This window comes from Opisthocomus hoazin, chromosome 2 (assembly GCF_030867145.1).
Source record: "Opisthocomus hoazin isolate bOpiHoa1 chromosome 2, bOpiHoa1.hap1, whole genome shotgun sequence".
In the NCBI taxonomy this organism is placed as follows: Eukaryota; Metazoa; Chordata; class Aves; order Opisthocomiformes; family Opisthocomidae; genus Opisthocomus; species Opisthocomus hoazin.
The window spans coordinates 83,825,550-83,841,536 of record NC_134415.1 but is presented as its reverse complement, the minus strand read 5'-3'; the positions used below and the strand labels follow the sequence as shown (position 1 = coordinate 83,841,536).

Sequence of the window (15,987 nt, the reverse complement as noted above, 5' to 3'; positions counted from 1 at the left end):
CGCCTCCGATAACCAGGGCTCGCTGGTTGATGGCTTGGGCAAACGAAGCGGGGCAACGCTTGAGTATCCTTTGTGGGGTGCGGGCAGCGCTCCCCCGCGGATCCAAGAAAAGCATTTTTTCCCTGGGGGAGAGGCGAGGGGACGGGGTTTTTCCTGTCAAACTGCACAGCACGTCTGCCCGGAGATCAGAGCTCGGGAAGGCTGCGGGGTGAGGTGGGGGGTGAGGCGCAGGGGAAGTTCTGTGGCGCTTAAAGACGTGTCCGAGCCGCGAAATAAAATCGGGAGGAGCACAGGTAGACGCCTGTGGGGCTGCGGGAACGCGCAGGGCTGGGCGAGAGAGGAAAGCAGTGGCAATCCTGCAAGGGGGTGGGGGGGTGGGGGGAGGAGGGGGGGTGGGGCTGCATTTCACACCCCAGCTCATTAGGGAGGCCTTGTCCCGATGATTAGAGCCACCATCCCTCAGTGTTGCCGCTTCGGAGCCAGTCGGCCGGGGACAGGGGCAGAGCGGTCGCGGCTTTGCCTTCGCCACGCCGCGCTCGCCTTCCTCGCTCGTCCTCGCATGAGGTTTCTCCCCCCCCCACGCCCCGGGACCCCCTTCCAGCCTGGATGGGGTGGGGGAAAAGCGGCCGAGCTCAGCCCCTGCTAGTCCAGGGAAGGAGCGGGGACAGGCGGGCTTCAGCATGAGGAGGGAGTCGGGAAGCAGCCGAAGGCACCCGCACTTTCCTCGGCACCCCCGCACCCACGGGGCAAAACGGGGACGGGCAGGGGTCGCTGAGAGGCGGGCCGGCGGCCAGGTCTAGCCCCCCTCCCACCCTCCGTGTGTGCAGGACGGGCTTGGGGACCGCCATGAGGAGCTCGGAATTTTAACGCCCTGAAAACTCACCGCCCGGGGAGCTCGGGCCCCTCGGGCGGCGGCGGGGGGAGGAGAGGCGGGAGCGCTTCTGCTTCGCCGGCCGCCCGCGAAGCCCCGCAGCCGCCGGGGCGGGCGGGCAGCGGCGGGGGCGGCGGCGAGGCTTGTCGGTGCGGGGCGCCGGCAGCGGCGGCCGCGGAGGAAGCGGGTTTCTTCTCCTTTAAAGGGCGCTGCGCAGCGCTCCCGACTGGAGGCGGATCTCCCTCCCTCCTTCCTTCCCTCCCTCCATCCCTCCCTTCTCCCTCCTCCCTCCCTCCCTCCCTCGCTCGGCCGCCGCTTGCCGCCGCTGTCAGTGGTGCCCGGACGCTGGCTGCACCGCAGTCCGGGCAGTCCCCGGCGTCCTGCCGCCGCCCTTCCTCCCCCCGCCTCCGCCTTCCTCTCCCTCCCCGCTTCCCCGCCCGCAGCTCAAGGTAGGAGGGTGTCCCGGGTCTCCGGCTGGCCGCCACGGCCGGAGGGCTTGCATGCAAGCGAGGGGGCTGCGGGGGAGGGGGGTGGTGGCGGGGGCTGCACTGTGGCCGTGCTGTGCCGAGAGCTGCGCACAGCGATGTCTCTCGGCCAGCCGTCTCTGGGCAAAGGCGGGCGCCGAGCGGGCCCCTGCCGCCCCGGGTCCGTCCCTCCTGCGGGGCAGGCAGACCCGTCGCCTTCCCCTCTTCCTCGCCTCGTCGCTCCGCTTCGCCGGAGCCGCCGCTGTCCCCGCGCTGGGGCCAGAGGGGTGGGCAGCGAGGAGGGAGAGACCAGGGGAGCGCAGCCCCCCGGTGCCCCCCCGCCCGGCTCCCGCGGTACCCCAGAACTGCCCCTCGCAGCCGGGCACAGGGCGGCCGAGCCGGCAGCCTTGGGGACGTGCCCCCAGCTCTGCTCGGGGAGCGGAGGTGAGAAACGGGCGCTAACTTCGCTAGAGTTGGTGGACAACGGTCCCTACCTCCGTGAGGTCTCCTCCTGCCCCTACACGGCCCCCACCGTGCGGCGCAGCCAGCCCCCCTTTCGGCATGTCGGCAGTCCTGTCGTTGATTTCTGAACAAATTCAGCGTTCTTTGGATGAGCATCTATCGCTGATCCAGCCAGGGCTCTGACACTCTCTGTGTAAAGCAAGAGACATTCCTGCCTACGGAGTGGAGGCAGGATTGCAAGAGCCGTGTGCGTACAGAAAAGGAATGAATACATTATAATGAAAACCTCCCTTCACGTTTTCCTTAGAAACTTTCGGGGGAGTAGAGTATGGAAAACATTAAACATCCTCCCTCGCCTCCCAAAATCTTTCACAGCTTCCCCAACCCCAAAGCAAAATGAAGGGACGAAAGGCTGATCTTTAGATAATGTCACAAATGTTTGTTCTTGCTGCTTAAAACCTGCTAGGAAAGTGCATTGCTGGGATACCCAAAAGTGCCTGAACAAGTAAGTCTATTGCATACTCAGTCCATTAATTAGAACGAACGTCTTTCCCCTAGCTAAAAATTAATTACCATCTTAAAATGTCATTAATCATCGGCGCAGCAGAAACTTGGTTGTAAATTTGGACTGAGCTAATAACAGACAGAGTAAAACCTATGGTTTTTATAGCTGGTGGGAGTGAAGTGCAAGTGGGCTGCAATGGGTTTTTAAACATCAACATTCATTTAAATACTTTGGCGAACCTTTAAAAAGGGGGGGACTGTGTTACTGCTTTGTCAGCAAAGCTGTGATACTTGTTTCTAGAGATCTGGAGAGGTTGGTCAGGTGTTGCGGCAAGATATGGCTCTCCCCACACTAGATTGCAAGAGCAGGAGGGCTGTGGTGGCATGTGAATCTGAAGCGCTTGCAAGGATTTACTGAAAAATGTCCGAGAAACAAAGCTTTGTGGACCATATGTTATACGCATACAAGATTTATATCAGTTGTTGTTGAGAGAGGACAAAACAGTAGATTAAGTGGTATAAAAATCTTCTCATCAGTTCTTAGAGACACAGGTACGACCTGAAAATGAAAGCCATTTCCTTTTTAAAGTAATATGGTAAAACTATATATCCCAGTAGGTGGCAGCTAGCTGTAACTGGGTTAACTTTTATTATGATAACAGCACATGAAAATGCAATCTGAAGGAACAAGTGTCTGATGTGAGGTAAAGGGAACCACATATCTCCCCTTTCCAAATGAAATATTATGTGCGTAAGACCACCATTTATACTTGACACTTACCTGAAGAGTTTGTTAGTCTTTTATCACCCAGGGAAGATTTAAAGGCCTCAGATCGTCTGTTCTCCTTTCCTCACCTATAGCTGGAATACTATTTTTCATATCAGCTTCACCTGAACATTGTTCTTGTGTATCAAAGATGTGTTGACCAAAATGTTAACCAAATTGAAACATATACCCAAAGAACTGTAGTTTTCCCAGCTGCTGATCACCGAGGTGTGAAGAGCAGTTTCATGAAGACTTTAATCTGAAAAGAACAGTGTAATGGTGGTGACAAGCCTCTAAAACACAAGACCAGCTTCTCCAGTACAACATTTTATTAGGGATTTCCAGCCTTTGAACTGTATGACTCACAGAAGAGGAAATATGAAAGGTGTTAAGAACATTTACCTTCTTTCATAGTGAAATCATTCCGGAGGGTGGACAAAAGTATATTTTCAAAGGTTACCCTTCCTTTTCCCTCCCTCCCCTGAAGGAGAAGTGAAGCTAGAGACCAATTAACAGAAAAAGAGGCTAGGGTGGTGAAAGGAGGCTTTAGTTAGTTGTGTAGTCTATAAGTGGTCTTCACTGACTGAATAGTGAGTTCAAAATATCTGATGTTGTGCAAGATTTAGTTTTTAGTAAGGAACTAATATACTTGAGAAAATAATTCTGGGTTAACTCTGATTTACCTTCAAGGTGCGAGCTAGGGCTCGAAAGAAGGGAGGAGAGGGATGTTAGTACAGCGCGTTCGGTGATGTGTGATGGCAGATACGGCGGAGAGCGGTACTCCTCCTGAACCCATAAAATGCCACAAAATAGCTGGCCAGCTAGCATAATCGAGGGTATGGTACGTGCCTTTAAAGCAGCCGATAACAGGCTTTAATTTCCTCTCCGCGCTGTGAGGTGACCGGAGCGGAGGAGGCAGGGGAGCGGCCGGGCGCGTGGGCGCAGCGGCGGGCCCCGAGCGCTGTCCGCGGTGCTGAAAGCCCCCCTCCCACCGCCGGGCGCTGTCCGCGGTTCTGAAGGGGCCTCGGCCGCCGGCGGCGGGGCGTTGGCACGGGGGACACGAACTTGGCTTGAGTCTTCGGCGTGGGACCAGGGGCTGCCTTGTGGGCTGCTGCCTGTTGAAAGTAGAAGGAATCAATTGCAAGTTCTTTTATGATTCCAGTTATTGTTAGGAGCTCTCTCGGGCTTAGATTACAGGTAGCTGTATTTTTTTTTTCAAGAGACTTTAGAAAATCAGACTGGTAGCAGGAGCCACTTTGCCGGAAGTTTATGTCTTGTCTAATGTGCTAAAGCAGACAATTAATATTATATTTGCAAAACTGTTTACCAAAACTGAATTAAATTAGGGAAAAAAAAAGAGAGGAATTTAGACAGGAAGCTGTATCTGAGCATTCATAATTAAAAAAGTATCTAAAGATGCCTAGTGTCCTTTATTTCAGCAACACCAGGGGAAAGAGGAGGGAGGAAGAGAACGCTCACAGAGTTGACGTGGGTTGGTTATATTTCTACTTGGGCTAAGATAAAATATGAACGAGTAGAACAGAATAAATGAAATAGCAAATACAAGAAAGACCATCTCTGTGCATTTTTCCTGGGAGATATTCTAAGCATGAACTGAAGGAGTCGCTAGATATCCTTGCTTTCAACACTAGGTGTTCTTTTTAAAGTGCTCCAGTAGTCAAAGCGTCTGATTGAATTCCCTGCTAGACTGCAGAACTAGCCATTCATGATACTTATTTTTGACACTGCAGTTATGCCTCCATCTTAAAGAAAAAAAAATCAATGATGTTTAATAATCCCCTCTCAGAATGTACATTTCCTTTCATCAGCATTTTACAATGTTTTAAGTAAATGCGTGCAGAGGAAATCAGTAAGCCAGAATGATAAAAAGTTACTGTGAATTGCTAATACTTTTAGGGATACAGAGCACCAACATTATCGGTTATAATCTAAATGCTGCTGTTACTTATTTACATGTCCAGAATACACAGATGTTATTTAGGAATAAGCTGTAACTTACCTCTGCCATGCTCTACTTCTGATAGATTCCATAGAGTGCTCTCGTTAGCTCAGCATCGGAGGTATTTATTTGTGTAAAGTCAGGTTTATTCTGCATTCATCTGCCTATATCTGTGGGGGAAGTCTCTCAGTGATATTTTCTCTAGTAATAAAGGCAGGGAGGGAGACAAAGGAGACAAAAGATGACTGTAGGCAGAATGTAGAATAAAATGAATTCATTTTCCTGGTGGGAAATCTGGGAATTATCTTTTAATATTTGTAATAAAGCTTAAGTAGGTTCAGCAAAATCTTCACTTAGATTGAAAATTCTGACAGTCCTGGTTCAACGTATGTTAATGGATACAGGCACACAGCTAATTGTATTTCCAAAGAAAATCTGAAGTAGTCCACAGAGTGAGTTTATCTTCTTTGTAACACCTGGCCAAAAGACAAAATTCTGTGGCTGCGTTTGCAGATACAAACTGAGTATCCCAGTATCAAACTGGGAAGTGTTATTGTTCTCACTGAGGACTGCACAATGACAAACTACACAGATCTCTGAACACAGGGAGGAACAGCAATATTTCCATAACACTGAAGTGAAAGGAAAGCAGAGTGCAAAATAAGACAGCGGCAGAATAAAGTGCAAAACATAAACTAGTAAATCCTCAAGTTACTGTCTTTTAAGCAACACTGCAATTGCAAGCAAGTTGAGCGAAACAGGTCTATGCATTCAACAAGGCTGTTCCAGCACTGCCGGTTCCTGTTTGCCTTGCAAAAGCAGGCTGGTGCTCCGTAATCACCGGGTCCGGAGCAAGTTCCTAAGGACAGGAAGCCCATCGCATTTACCCTATTTCTTGCATTAACATGAGCAACAGTTAGTGAATGTAAATATCATGATCCTTTTTTTTGTTTGTTTTTAGTCTAAACGTTACTCTGATAACCTGCATGACTTTATTGTCAGCCTTCTCTTTCACAACTCTAAAGCTAAGTGATTTCGCCCCAGGCAGTCAGCTATTAAAATGCACGAATTGATTTTTACACAAGCGATTCTCTTCTCCCTTATAGCTCCCTCCCCTCCCCCGCTACAGACCCTTATAGCTATTGTTCAGAATAACTGAAATACTAATAACAATTAGAAGCATGTAAATAAAACCGAGCTTTCCCCCCCCCCCCCCCCCCTCCAACAGCGCCAGGCGATCAGATCGGTTGCATAATAGAAATTGGGAAGGCTGCCTGGCAGGCAGCCTTAAGAAGAGAAGAGCTGTCTCAATTTCTCTCACTTAATCTTGGCTTCGCGTCAGAAGCTGTGCAGCAGTGCAGTAGAATGGGAGCACGGTAAAAGCTTCCCCAGTGAAGCGGCTGGTGCTCAGGGACTCTCGCTGTGTGGCGATACCTCAGCGGTTCCTCGAGCTGGATTACCTATTGATTTTCGTCCTTTCTTGCCTCCCAGGTTTACCCGGCTGGACATTGTGTGTTTGGATTTCTCAAGGATTCTCCCCCGACTGACATGGATGTCCCACCATTCCTTGCAGTTGAAGGTTGCTCCTTGGCGCAGTGAATGAAGAACATGCAGGGATTGCTAATGGGTTTGGGAAGCGTAGACTCTCTCGTCTCTCTGTGACCATGCCGTGATCGTGTCTGAGGGCCATCAGTTGACGTATCCTCATTCTCACCCTACCGGGAAACCTGACGGCTTAGGAGGGGGAAGTAAGGCAGCGCGTGTGTGCGTAGAAACATCATGAAGATTATTTCCCCTATTCTAACTAATCCAGTCTTCAGATGCACCGTTAGACTCCTTCTTTGCTTACTGTGGATTGGATATTCTCAAGGAACCACACATGTATTAAGATTTGGTAAGATTTTCCGACACTTTTTTTTCGTTGCGTGTTGAAGCCTGAAATGCGATGCGCGTAGGATTGACTCAGAAGGGGGTGCTGGGGGAGGGCTGGGACGTGCTGCCGGCATCAAGCACCCAAGTCCCTCTGTGTTCTGCATCCGGAGGGATGAATTGCTGTGTGTTTTTTCTGTCCCTGCAGCTCATTGTATCCCTAGTAACGGCATGATGATGATCATAATTATAATAACAATAGAGAGAAAAACGACTGGCAAATGCGTTTGCCTAAGGCTCTGCGCCGCTTGTGTGGCTTCCTCGCAATGTACCTTTTTTGTTTCCGCAGTAGTGCAAAGCATGGCTAATACGGTGCTCGATCCGTTAAAAATCTGCCAACTAGTTGTTAAGTTTCGGCCGCCCGCCTCTGGTCCGCCCGAGCCGATCCCGTGTGGGCGCGACGCTGGGGTTTGAGACCTTTGGGCTGATTTCCCCTGAAGCGGCTGCCTAGTTGCTTCCCACTTCAGTGGCGCTTAGGGTTAGAGAAGAAATGATTTAGGTCTTGAGCAGTGCTCCTGAAAGAGCCTTTGCAATACCTTGCAAAACCACAGGTTTCCTGTGAGAGGAAAGTTGTATGACTTCCCACATCCACCCCTCCCCCCCGGAAAAAAAAAAAAAAAGAAAATAAAAAAAGAGGGAAAAGTCATAGACCAGAATGAAATTTCAAGGAGAGTAGAGAGGTTTTGCAGCTTAAATGCTACCCCAGCTGGACCGTGAAACTACCCTTCACAGCTCTGCCGCTCTGCCTGTCTACGCACGCCTGCGTGCGTGTGCCTCAGCAAGCAGAGCGGCTCTCGGCCGCTGCACCCCCTGTGGAAGTTTCGCAGTAAGGAAGGGCAGGACGGAGCGGAAAGTTAAGCGCAGGTCCGAGGGGGGCTGCGCGGCCCGGGGAGGTCCCTCCCGCCCTCCCGGGCACGGCGGGGGCCCCGCGGGAGAGCCGCGGCCGGCAGCGGCGGAGGGGGCAGCCCGAGAGCTGCTGCCCCAGGCAGGCGGCATCCCCTGTGCCTTCCGACGGCACGGCTGGAGGGAGGGAGGGAGCGCGGGTCTCCCGCATTCGCCGTAGCAGCCGCTGCATCCATTTGTGTGGGGCGCTGAAACCTCTCCTCCTCGCCTGGGAGAGGTGCCTTGGTTTGCACCTAATTCTGTTTAAATTCCACTCCCCGCCGGCACGCACTTTTATGTGGAGGGGAAAGTGAGTAATGATTAAAAAGGTCACCGGGCTGTTGCTGATCTCGTGTGCTGAATTCTTAGCAGCGCTTCTTTTCTGCTTCCATCTGGTCTAAAGGTGGTGCTTAAGGCACGTTGCTCTTGGCAACCGTCTTCAGGAATGCGTGTTTCTTTGGACAAGACTAAACGGGTCCGTGTATCATTGCGGGGTTTATTTTGCATTCAGTCTGATCCATAATCATGGCCATGAAATTAGAGCTAGGTCTGCCTGTAATCTGGCACCGTCCGTCTGTCTGTGCTCCCAAGAACCGGGACTGACAACCGGTGCCGAGGGTCGGTCTCTAGGAGTCTAAATTACTTTCAAGGGGAGCTGTGTAAACAAACATCTTCCCAGCCGCACCGTTAGCGAAAGGTGAGCTCTCCTTCTTTAGATCAGATTCTCGCTGAATTGTTAGTCTGGTGTACCTACAGAGATAGCCCTGGAGAGCAGCGTTTTGATAATGATTGGAATAATAACTAATCCAAAGGCTGCAGGGTGGTGCAGCGGGACGCCGGCGCCCGGTGACAGGGTCGCGCAGGCATGCGTTTTCCCAGGCTGACTTCCCTTCCCAGCTGCCTCCTGGTCGGTTAGCGAGTTGTGCTCACTCCGTCCTTTGTAGCAGCGAGGTGTGAATCCGCTGTTGAACCGAGGCAAGCTTCTCTTGTTACTCAGAAGCATTGCCGCCTACCCGCCTCTGAGCCTTGGAAGTAGGTAGGGAGCGGTGGATTAGTTTAGTTTAGTATGGAAAATGTTAGACGTAAGAGAGAGCGAGGAAGACTTGCCCTGCTCAGCCGGGCCCGTTGCACATCTCTGTTTTAAGGAGTCTGGGTTTAGCCTAGTCCAGGTGTGGAGTGGCCCTGTCTCTGACCGGGAGAGAACTCCCGCTCCTTCCCCAGGGGCTGACATCTCTTCCTCTTCGTAGGGCATGGCGGACAGGAGGGAAAGAGCAGGGAAAAGAAAGAACGAGTTGTGAAAAAGCTTTGGTTGTTTCTGAGAGGGGGATTCCCCGCCGCCCCCTCCGGGTTCCTGTGCTATCTGTCCCTGCGGGATGTCCTTGCGACCAGGAGGACGGGATGCTGGTGCCTTCCCGTGGAGTCCTTCCCGAGGAGAAGCGAGAGCTGAGGAGATTCCCTCCAGAAGGCAGCCTGCCAGCCCCCGCTCTTCTTCCTCAGCCAGCAGCGCTATGGCAACAGGGGAGAGCTTAAAGCCTGCCAGAGCTCCAGCCCCCTCATTCCTCCTGTGCAAATTAACCACCCTAGATTCGCATTGTCCTTCCCACGGCTTCTCTCACTGTTGGGACTAGCCAGCATATCCTTTCTCGCTTTCTCGCTCTCAAGCTACCTTTTAGCAACCTCAGGGGGAAGTCGAGCCGCCTGGGTTATCTGTCAAGCGCGGGGGGTAATTTTTGCCCGCGCCTAATGCAGCAAACACGCGGAGAGGCTGCTGCGAAGGCATAACTCCCTCCCCAGCAGCACTCGCTCAGGCATCTGAACGCCCGCCTGCGGGAGCAAGGCAGCGTGGTGACTGGGCATCACACCAGGCGCCCTTCCTAAGCGACCCTTTGCTTCATGGGGTACGCGGCCAAGCTCCCCCCCTCGTCCTTTCTGCATAGCTTGCCATAAGCCAGCCCAGGGAACGCCGAGGGCGAGCCTTGTGCCCGCGGTACCCCAAGGTGTCCGACGGGAACGGTCCTAAACCATTGCTGCGGATGGAAGGGCAGGTCCCAGCTTGAAGAGGCAGAAAAGCAGCAGCGTAGTATTTGTCTCTCCGCTGGGCTAAGGGTGATGGAAACCTTTTCCTTATCGCTTGGCACCGCGCAACAGCCAAAATACGTGACCGCTGGCAGGTCCGTTCCGTTACCGGGAATCACCTTTCGTAGCTTTCCGATTCACTGCTCCTGAGTAAGGGCAGCCCCAGGGCAGCAGCTGCCCAGAAACATCAGGTAGCCCAGCAGACGCCCAGCCCAGCCGAGCCGCCCCAGCCTCCCCCCCATCACCTTTTCGCAGGCTCCCTCGCTTCTGCCTTTACCTCCCTGGGGGCATCCCAGCACTTTGCCCTGTAAGGCTGAATTAACAAAATATTAAGAGCCGTTCATCATCAGTAACTGCTCACCCGTGCTTCCAGAAACCCGCCCCTTCCCTTGCCCAAGGCAGTAAGAGCCTGAGCTGTTTAAACCCCCTTACCTCACCTATTCCTACACGAGGCATGAACGTCTGCTCTTTGAAATCTGGAGCACTCTAAAATACCCTCCTTTATTTAAATTGCCCGTTTCGGGCCTTGCCTCTGCTGCCGTGGGCAATTCGTCTTTCCTACAGGGAAGGTGTGAAGAGGGGCCTGTGACTGGAAGGCGAAAACGGTTTGGCCATTGAGTTCCCTCTCAGGTAACTCATTAACCACGAAAGTGTGGTGAAAGACTAAAGACCTCCACCTCAGGGGCCCGCTGGGCTGATAAGTTTCCTCGTGTTGTGAGGTGTTTTGTTTTCTTCAGCACACTCAAAAAGAAGGGTAAAGAAAAGTAGAGGCCCGGGTTTGTTGTAGTCTCGACTTTGGAGTACGTTGCTTTGAATTGCCTGACTTCAAGCAGATGAGGAAGAGAGCTGAATGTTGTGTGTTACAGTGAACTACAAGGGAAGGGGTGTGTGTGTGTCGTCTTCCAGCTTAAAAGGGAAAGAAAGCCAAGAGAGGGATGGGAATGCATTTCAGGGAATGAAGGGAGTGTTTTGGACTCTTACTGGAAACATTTCTTACTACCGACTTTTTTTTTTAACCCTATCCCCACCCCCCAAACTATTATGAAGCCTAGCACTTTCCCTTTGCCCTCCATAATAATAATGGCAATTCAAAAAAAGAAAGCTGTGTATCACCTTGTAATCTTTGAGACTGACGAAAAAACAACCTCGCTTCTCAACTCCACCGTGGGAACATGCAGAGGTGAATTACTATACACTTAGAGTCTTCCTCTGTGAAGTTTTAGCATGGATTTCATCTGACATACTTCTTAGCTGAGCTCCTTTGGCTCAAACAGATTAAGTTTATCTTCATAGAATCGTTTTTACGAGATCGAGTGTGGCAGAACCAGAGAAGAGGCCAGCTCATCGCATCCACTGCTTGTGCAGTTGTCAGTGGGTGCCGAACCACACGTTTCTGGGGTTCAAGTGACCATTTTGACACTGTAGCATTTTAAACCAGACAAGTCATCAAACAGCAGTGAGAGTTAGCTCTGCGCGAAAAGGTATGAGACATGAGTCCAAGTGAAAAATACCTGCTGGGTAATCACGTAGAGTTTTCCTAGACTGGACCTGCAGTAGCTCTCCTAGATGTGCACTTCTCTTATTTGGATGTTGCACTGACACCTTTTAGTGGAGGGATGTAACCTTTGCGACTGTATTTAGGAAAGAAATGAGAAAATGTACCTATCTGGTTTTAGTGGGGAAGGCAGTCTGCCTTCAGATCAAGCACGCTATGAAAATCAGCAAAATAAACACCTATGGGGGCAGCCCTCAGAGGTCTGTGGCTTGGTAATTCCAGTATTTAGAGCCAATGAAAATTTTACTGTCAAGGACAAGAAACTTTCAATATGTGTTAACATCCTCACAGAGAAGAGTTCAAAATCGGTCTTATAAACAACAACAGAAATCTTTGAAAGAAGAGTAAGGTTAAGAGCCTCGGGAAGGCAACAAAGAGGTGAGAAGCATTGTTATTGACTGGTCTAGATTAAACAGCACGGAGGAAGATTTCAATTTGATAACGTCACAACCCTTCCTGTTTTTCTTTGCTGCTTCTGCTGACAATTTTGTAAGGTAATTAAATTGGCTGATTGAAGTCACAGTGGTCATGGGGCGATAAAGACCATTTGGATTTAATGGAATTTAGAAACAACGGTGCACTGCACACAACTCTTACAGAACGAGAATTTTAATGACTCATTCAGGGTGCTGACTGCATAGAATGTCCTGGATGAGTTTAATTGAAAGGGCAAAGCAGATTAGCTGTACACAGTCTTTATTGCACTAGATAGGGGAATTAGAATTATCCTTTTAAAAGACTCATTATTGCATTATCAAGATTTAATGTAGGTTAAGAAAGCTTTCCTCTGTGTGGGCTTTCTGGAATATCCCCAGATCCTTTCACCCAGTGTTTGGAACACCAACAGCTTGGTAAAAGGATTTTCACAAAATTGTCCAACAGATTGGATGCTGAGAAGTAGAGCTTGCTTCTTATGGACTGCTGCTTGTCTTTTGAAGTGATGCAAAGTTCAAGTAATACCTCACATTTAAATGTAGTGGCTGAATTAAATGGTTTCTGTCTCTGGAGATAAGAAACCAGAGAAAAAGAGATTTTTTCCTAAACTCAAATATTAGAGATTTTAAAAAAATTTTATATTACACAAGAGAAAATCTCCTCGATTTAGAAAAAAATAAACCGAATATTTTGTAGTCAATGCAAATAACAGCAGGTCTTTGTCCCCTACTTAATTTATCTACCTTGTCTGTTTCTAAGTTTTAACCTTCATCCTCTCTAATCTCTTCCAGAGGAACAATTACTAGAAGTTCTGTCAATAATGCAGAAGAGAAACTAGAAGGTGCCTTATTTCCATACTCCTTAATCTGCAAGGCAAATTAATGTTTCCCGAATAAGCCTTTTAGAATGTTATGCTGTAATGTATTGAGGAAGATTAGATTAAACAATATGATAACGTAATCTCATTATGCTGTCATATCTGAATTGGAATATGGAGAATCAAAGACCACTATCATATTAATACTTATAATTTTGTGCTTTTCCTTCCCGAGTCTTTTGACTCCTTTATTATACAGTAATAATAGACTTAGATTTATATAGTGCCTTCAGTTTAAACAGCCAAAGCTTTCAGTAATGCAAAGAGTACAGAACAAACATGAAATGATCATTATTCCAATTATTGGGGCTCAGCCAGCTCTGGATAAACTAGATTGTATTGTAATACTATGAAAAACAGTAAACAAGTTAAAAAAAATGTATTCTTTATTTCCTTGAAAGGTAATTCTTAGCAAATTAAAATCACAAAGCTTTTTTTTGGGGGGGCAAAAATTACTAATGACCCATGGGTGCAATGCTGAAGACTGCTCTTTTTACATTTCCTGCAAAGAAACGCTTGGCTCAAAATTTGTAAGTGATTTGCATCAGCATGGATTCAGATTTCCTTGAACATAATTCTTGTGTAGTCTTTCCAAAATGCTATTGAAATACAGTAACTCATCTAGCAATGTGTTTGCTAGCTTTCTTTGGTATATTATTTAACTGAAATACACATTCTTAGATTATATATTTTTTAAAGTGTTTCAATTTTTAGGTGTTTCTGCCTGAGGTACAGAAAAACAAGTTCTTTGCTAGTAGTGTGACTAGTGTAGAAAGTAGGGGTAGTTTAAAACACAGCTACACTGTAGTTCTTAAATAACAATGTTTGTCCTTACATAATAGTGTTTTGTTATGAATGCATCAGAAGGTTAATTCATTTATGGCTCTTACAGAATTTCATCTTTATATTTGGGGAAATACATTCATCCACATTTGCTGTATGTCTATTTTCTTTTATTTGTATTTCCACTACCAAACTCTTTAAAAACTCATTTTTTAATAAAACGGTTATCTGGATTCAAAAGCCAGGTGAACTAGAACTGTTGAAAATGTCTGTCAATGTTCCAGCATGAAAACCCCCCTGATTGTTAGAGTCACTAATTCGTATGAGACTCAGCAACATTGACAGAAGAGCAGTCCAGTGAGAGCTTACTTACTATCCTGTCAGCAACTGTTGTTCAGGAGACTTGATTGTTTTAATTTAATGTATGATGGCTTTTTTTTTCTTCTTTTCTTCTGTCTTAATATTTTACTGGGAGTCTCTGACGTTTCTTAAGTATATAAACACTCTATCACTCTATCTGATTTTAATGTGGGTAGCTACATCTGAAGTACTAAACAATACGTGCTGTATTTTTACAGATGAATGGAAAAAGTAATGTTGTTTTATGGGAGGACAAAATAATTTCGAAAGAACAATGCTTTTTTATTTTTTAAACTTTTGCACCTTGAATCATTTGATCCCTTCCCTCACTTCCTCTTTTTCCTTGTTTTTTTCAGTAGTGGAAATGGAAAAGGATTGCTTACCTCTCCGAAAGAGGGATGTATGTTTGAATGTTACTTTTCTGGTGCTTTTTGGAAAGTCTTTGCTCTTCTAACTTTCTGGGAAACTGCATTAAAAAATTAAAAAAGTCTGAAAGGTCTCATCTGTGTCTAAAAACTAAATTTATAGTCCAAGCCAAGTTGTGGACCTCCTCTGCAGCATCTGGAGAGTGAAAGAGGCAGAAGAATTAGACAAGGTTGGCTTAGACATGGTAAAAGTTTGGCTAGATGAACAGTACCTTTCACTGCACAAGCAATGTGGAGGAAGTGAAAGTGGATTGAGCAGGCATTTTTGTTTTCTCCCCAGGTTTTGAGGTTTATTACCACATACTGAACTCAATTTCTCAGGTAGGAATTTAAAAAGGAAAGATAAATATGTTAATGGCTCAACAGCTTGTTCCTGATATCATAATACAACAAATGCTGAAACAGAAACTGAAACAGTGGTGCTTGTTGTCACAATAGGTAATCATAATCAGTCCTGTAAATAAGGACTTGTTTGTGAACATATGTATTTAACTGACTACTCAGTAAACTTCAGTAGAGTAAGTAAAGTTTATCAAGCTTGCTTCAAAAGTGGCAGAACTACTTCAGCTTTGGAAGAGAGTACTATCTTCACATTTAGCTATTTCTGTATCTCCAGTAAAATATTTCAAATTAAGTGTTGCATTTCTCTGAATATAAAAATAGCTATTACTATGAAGTGTTTTTTGTCATAAGGTAACTGATACTGAATTTAAAACACTTTTATTAAAATGCTTATTCTTAGTAGGTAATAATCTGGGTAAATTTATTAAGGATTACTTTATAAATGAATTTGCCATCCATTTGGACTTCTGTCCTTCTCCAGGAGCTAAACATATACCAGCTATTTCAATCAGCTCAGCTGTACCAATCAGCTCATATTTATGCTGTTATTTGGAAGTTGTACAATTACTACATGACTTACCGAACAGTCCATGACAAAAATAATTAGACTAGTAAGCATGAAACATTTTCAAGAAAACCTGAGTCTCCTAGCTCACAATGGTCAAATTTGACTTTCATCTTATTTTTTCAGCATGTAAACAAATTTTTCAAGTCCTGCCTCAACAGTTCGCAATATAAAACGTTGAAGCAGTTATTTTACTTGGAGACCAATAAAATCTTATATTCCTACCTATATATTCAGTCAGTGCTTGGTCATCAGTCAATACCAACTACCTAGATTTTCAGAGAATTAAAGCCCTTGATAGTTTAGTGCGAAGTTGGTTTTATGTTAGTAAGTTTTTGTTTTTACACCACAGATTATATGAAATCTGTGTGTGTTTAGTGAAGTATCTTATGTGTAATTATTCACAACTACAATTTAGGGATCAAATACTGGAGTAAGATAGCTTGTAGTACACTTTTTGGTCTGCTCCTCCTCGAACTTTCTATTCGGGTAAGTGGTTTATGTTAGCACAAAACGAAAGAAGAATCAGAGCTGTAAATTGTAGAACACCATTTAGAAGAAGAATGTCTTAGATATTTATAATGCTAAAACTAAGTAATTATGTTAACATCCACAGAAATTTGTCTGTTTATCCTAGGTATAGTCGTTGCCTGGATGAGCTGGTGATAAAGCATTCTTCCTAAGATGCATGATTAGGTCCATAGCATCATTGAATGACACAGTGCTATTCC

General features: G+C 46.9%; 1 protein-coding gene and 1 long non-coding RNA gene across 5 annotated transcripts in view; one reads left to right on the top strand and one right to left on the bottom strand.

Moving 5' to 3' along the window:
* Positions 1–1,185: 1,185 nt before the first annotated feature.
* GRIK2 (glutamate ionotropic receptor kainate type subunit 2) overlaps positions 1,186–15,987 on the top strand; it is a 439,202-nt gene continuing 424,400 nt past the window's right edge. For 2 of the 3 annotated variants that reach the window (XM_075414313.1, XM_075414311.1), the window contains exons 1-2: positions 1,186–1,320; positions 6,519–6,921. In XM_075414313.1, coding sequence (XP_075270428.1) covers positions 6,807–6,921 — 115 coding nt within the window. In that variant the 5' untranslated portion in view covers positions 1,186–1,320; positions 6,519–6,806. Of the gene's footprint in view, positions 1,321–6,377; positions 6,922–15,987 lie in introns of those variants that run through there. The other variant, XM_075414312.1, reaches the window with a different exon arrangement.
* Positions 3,388–6,889, bottom strand: LOC142360587 (uncharacterized). Of its 2 annotated transcripts, none has more exons than XR_012763205.1 (3): positions 6,349–6,889; positions 5,088–5,228; positions 3,388–4,182 (listed from the first exon to the last, which is right to left on the bottom strand). It is a non-coding gene; the product is annotated as an uncharacterized LOC142360587 (long non-coding RNA). The 2 variants fall into 2 exon arrangements; XR_012763204.1 differs by having other exon boundaries at positions 6,488–6,889.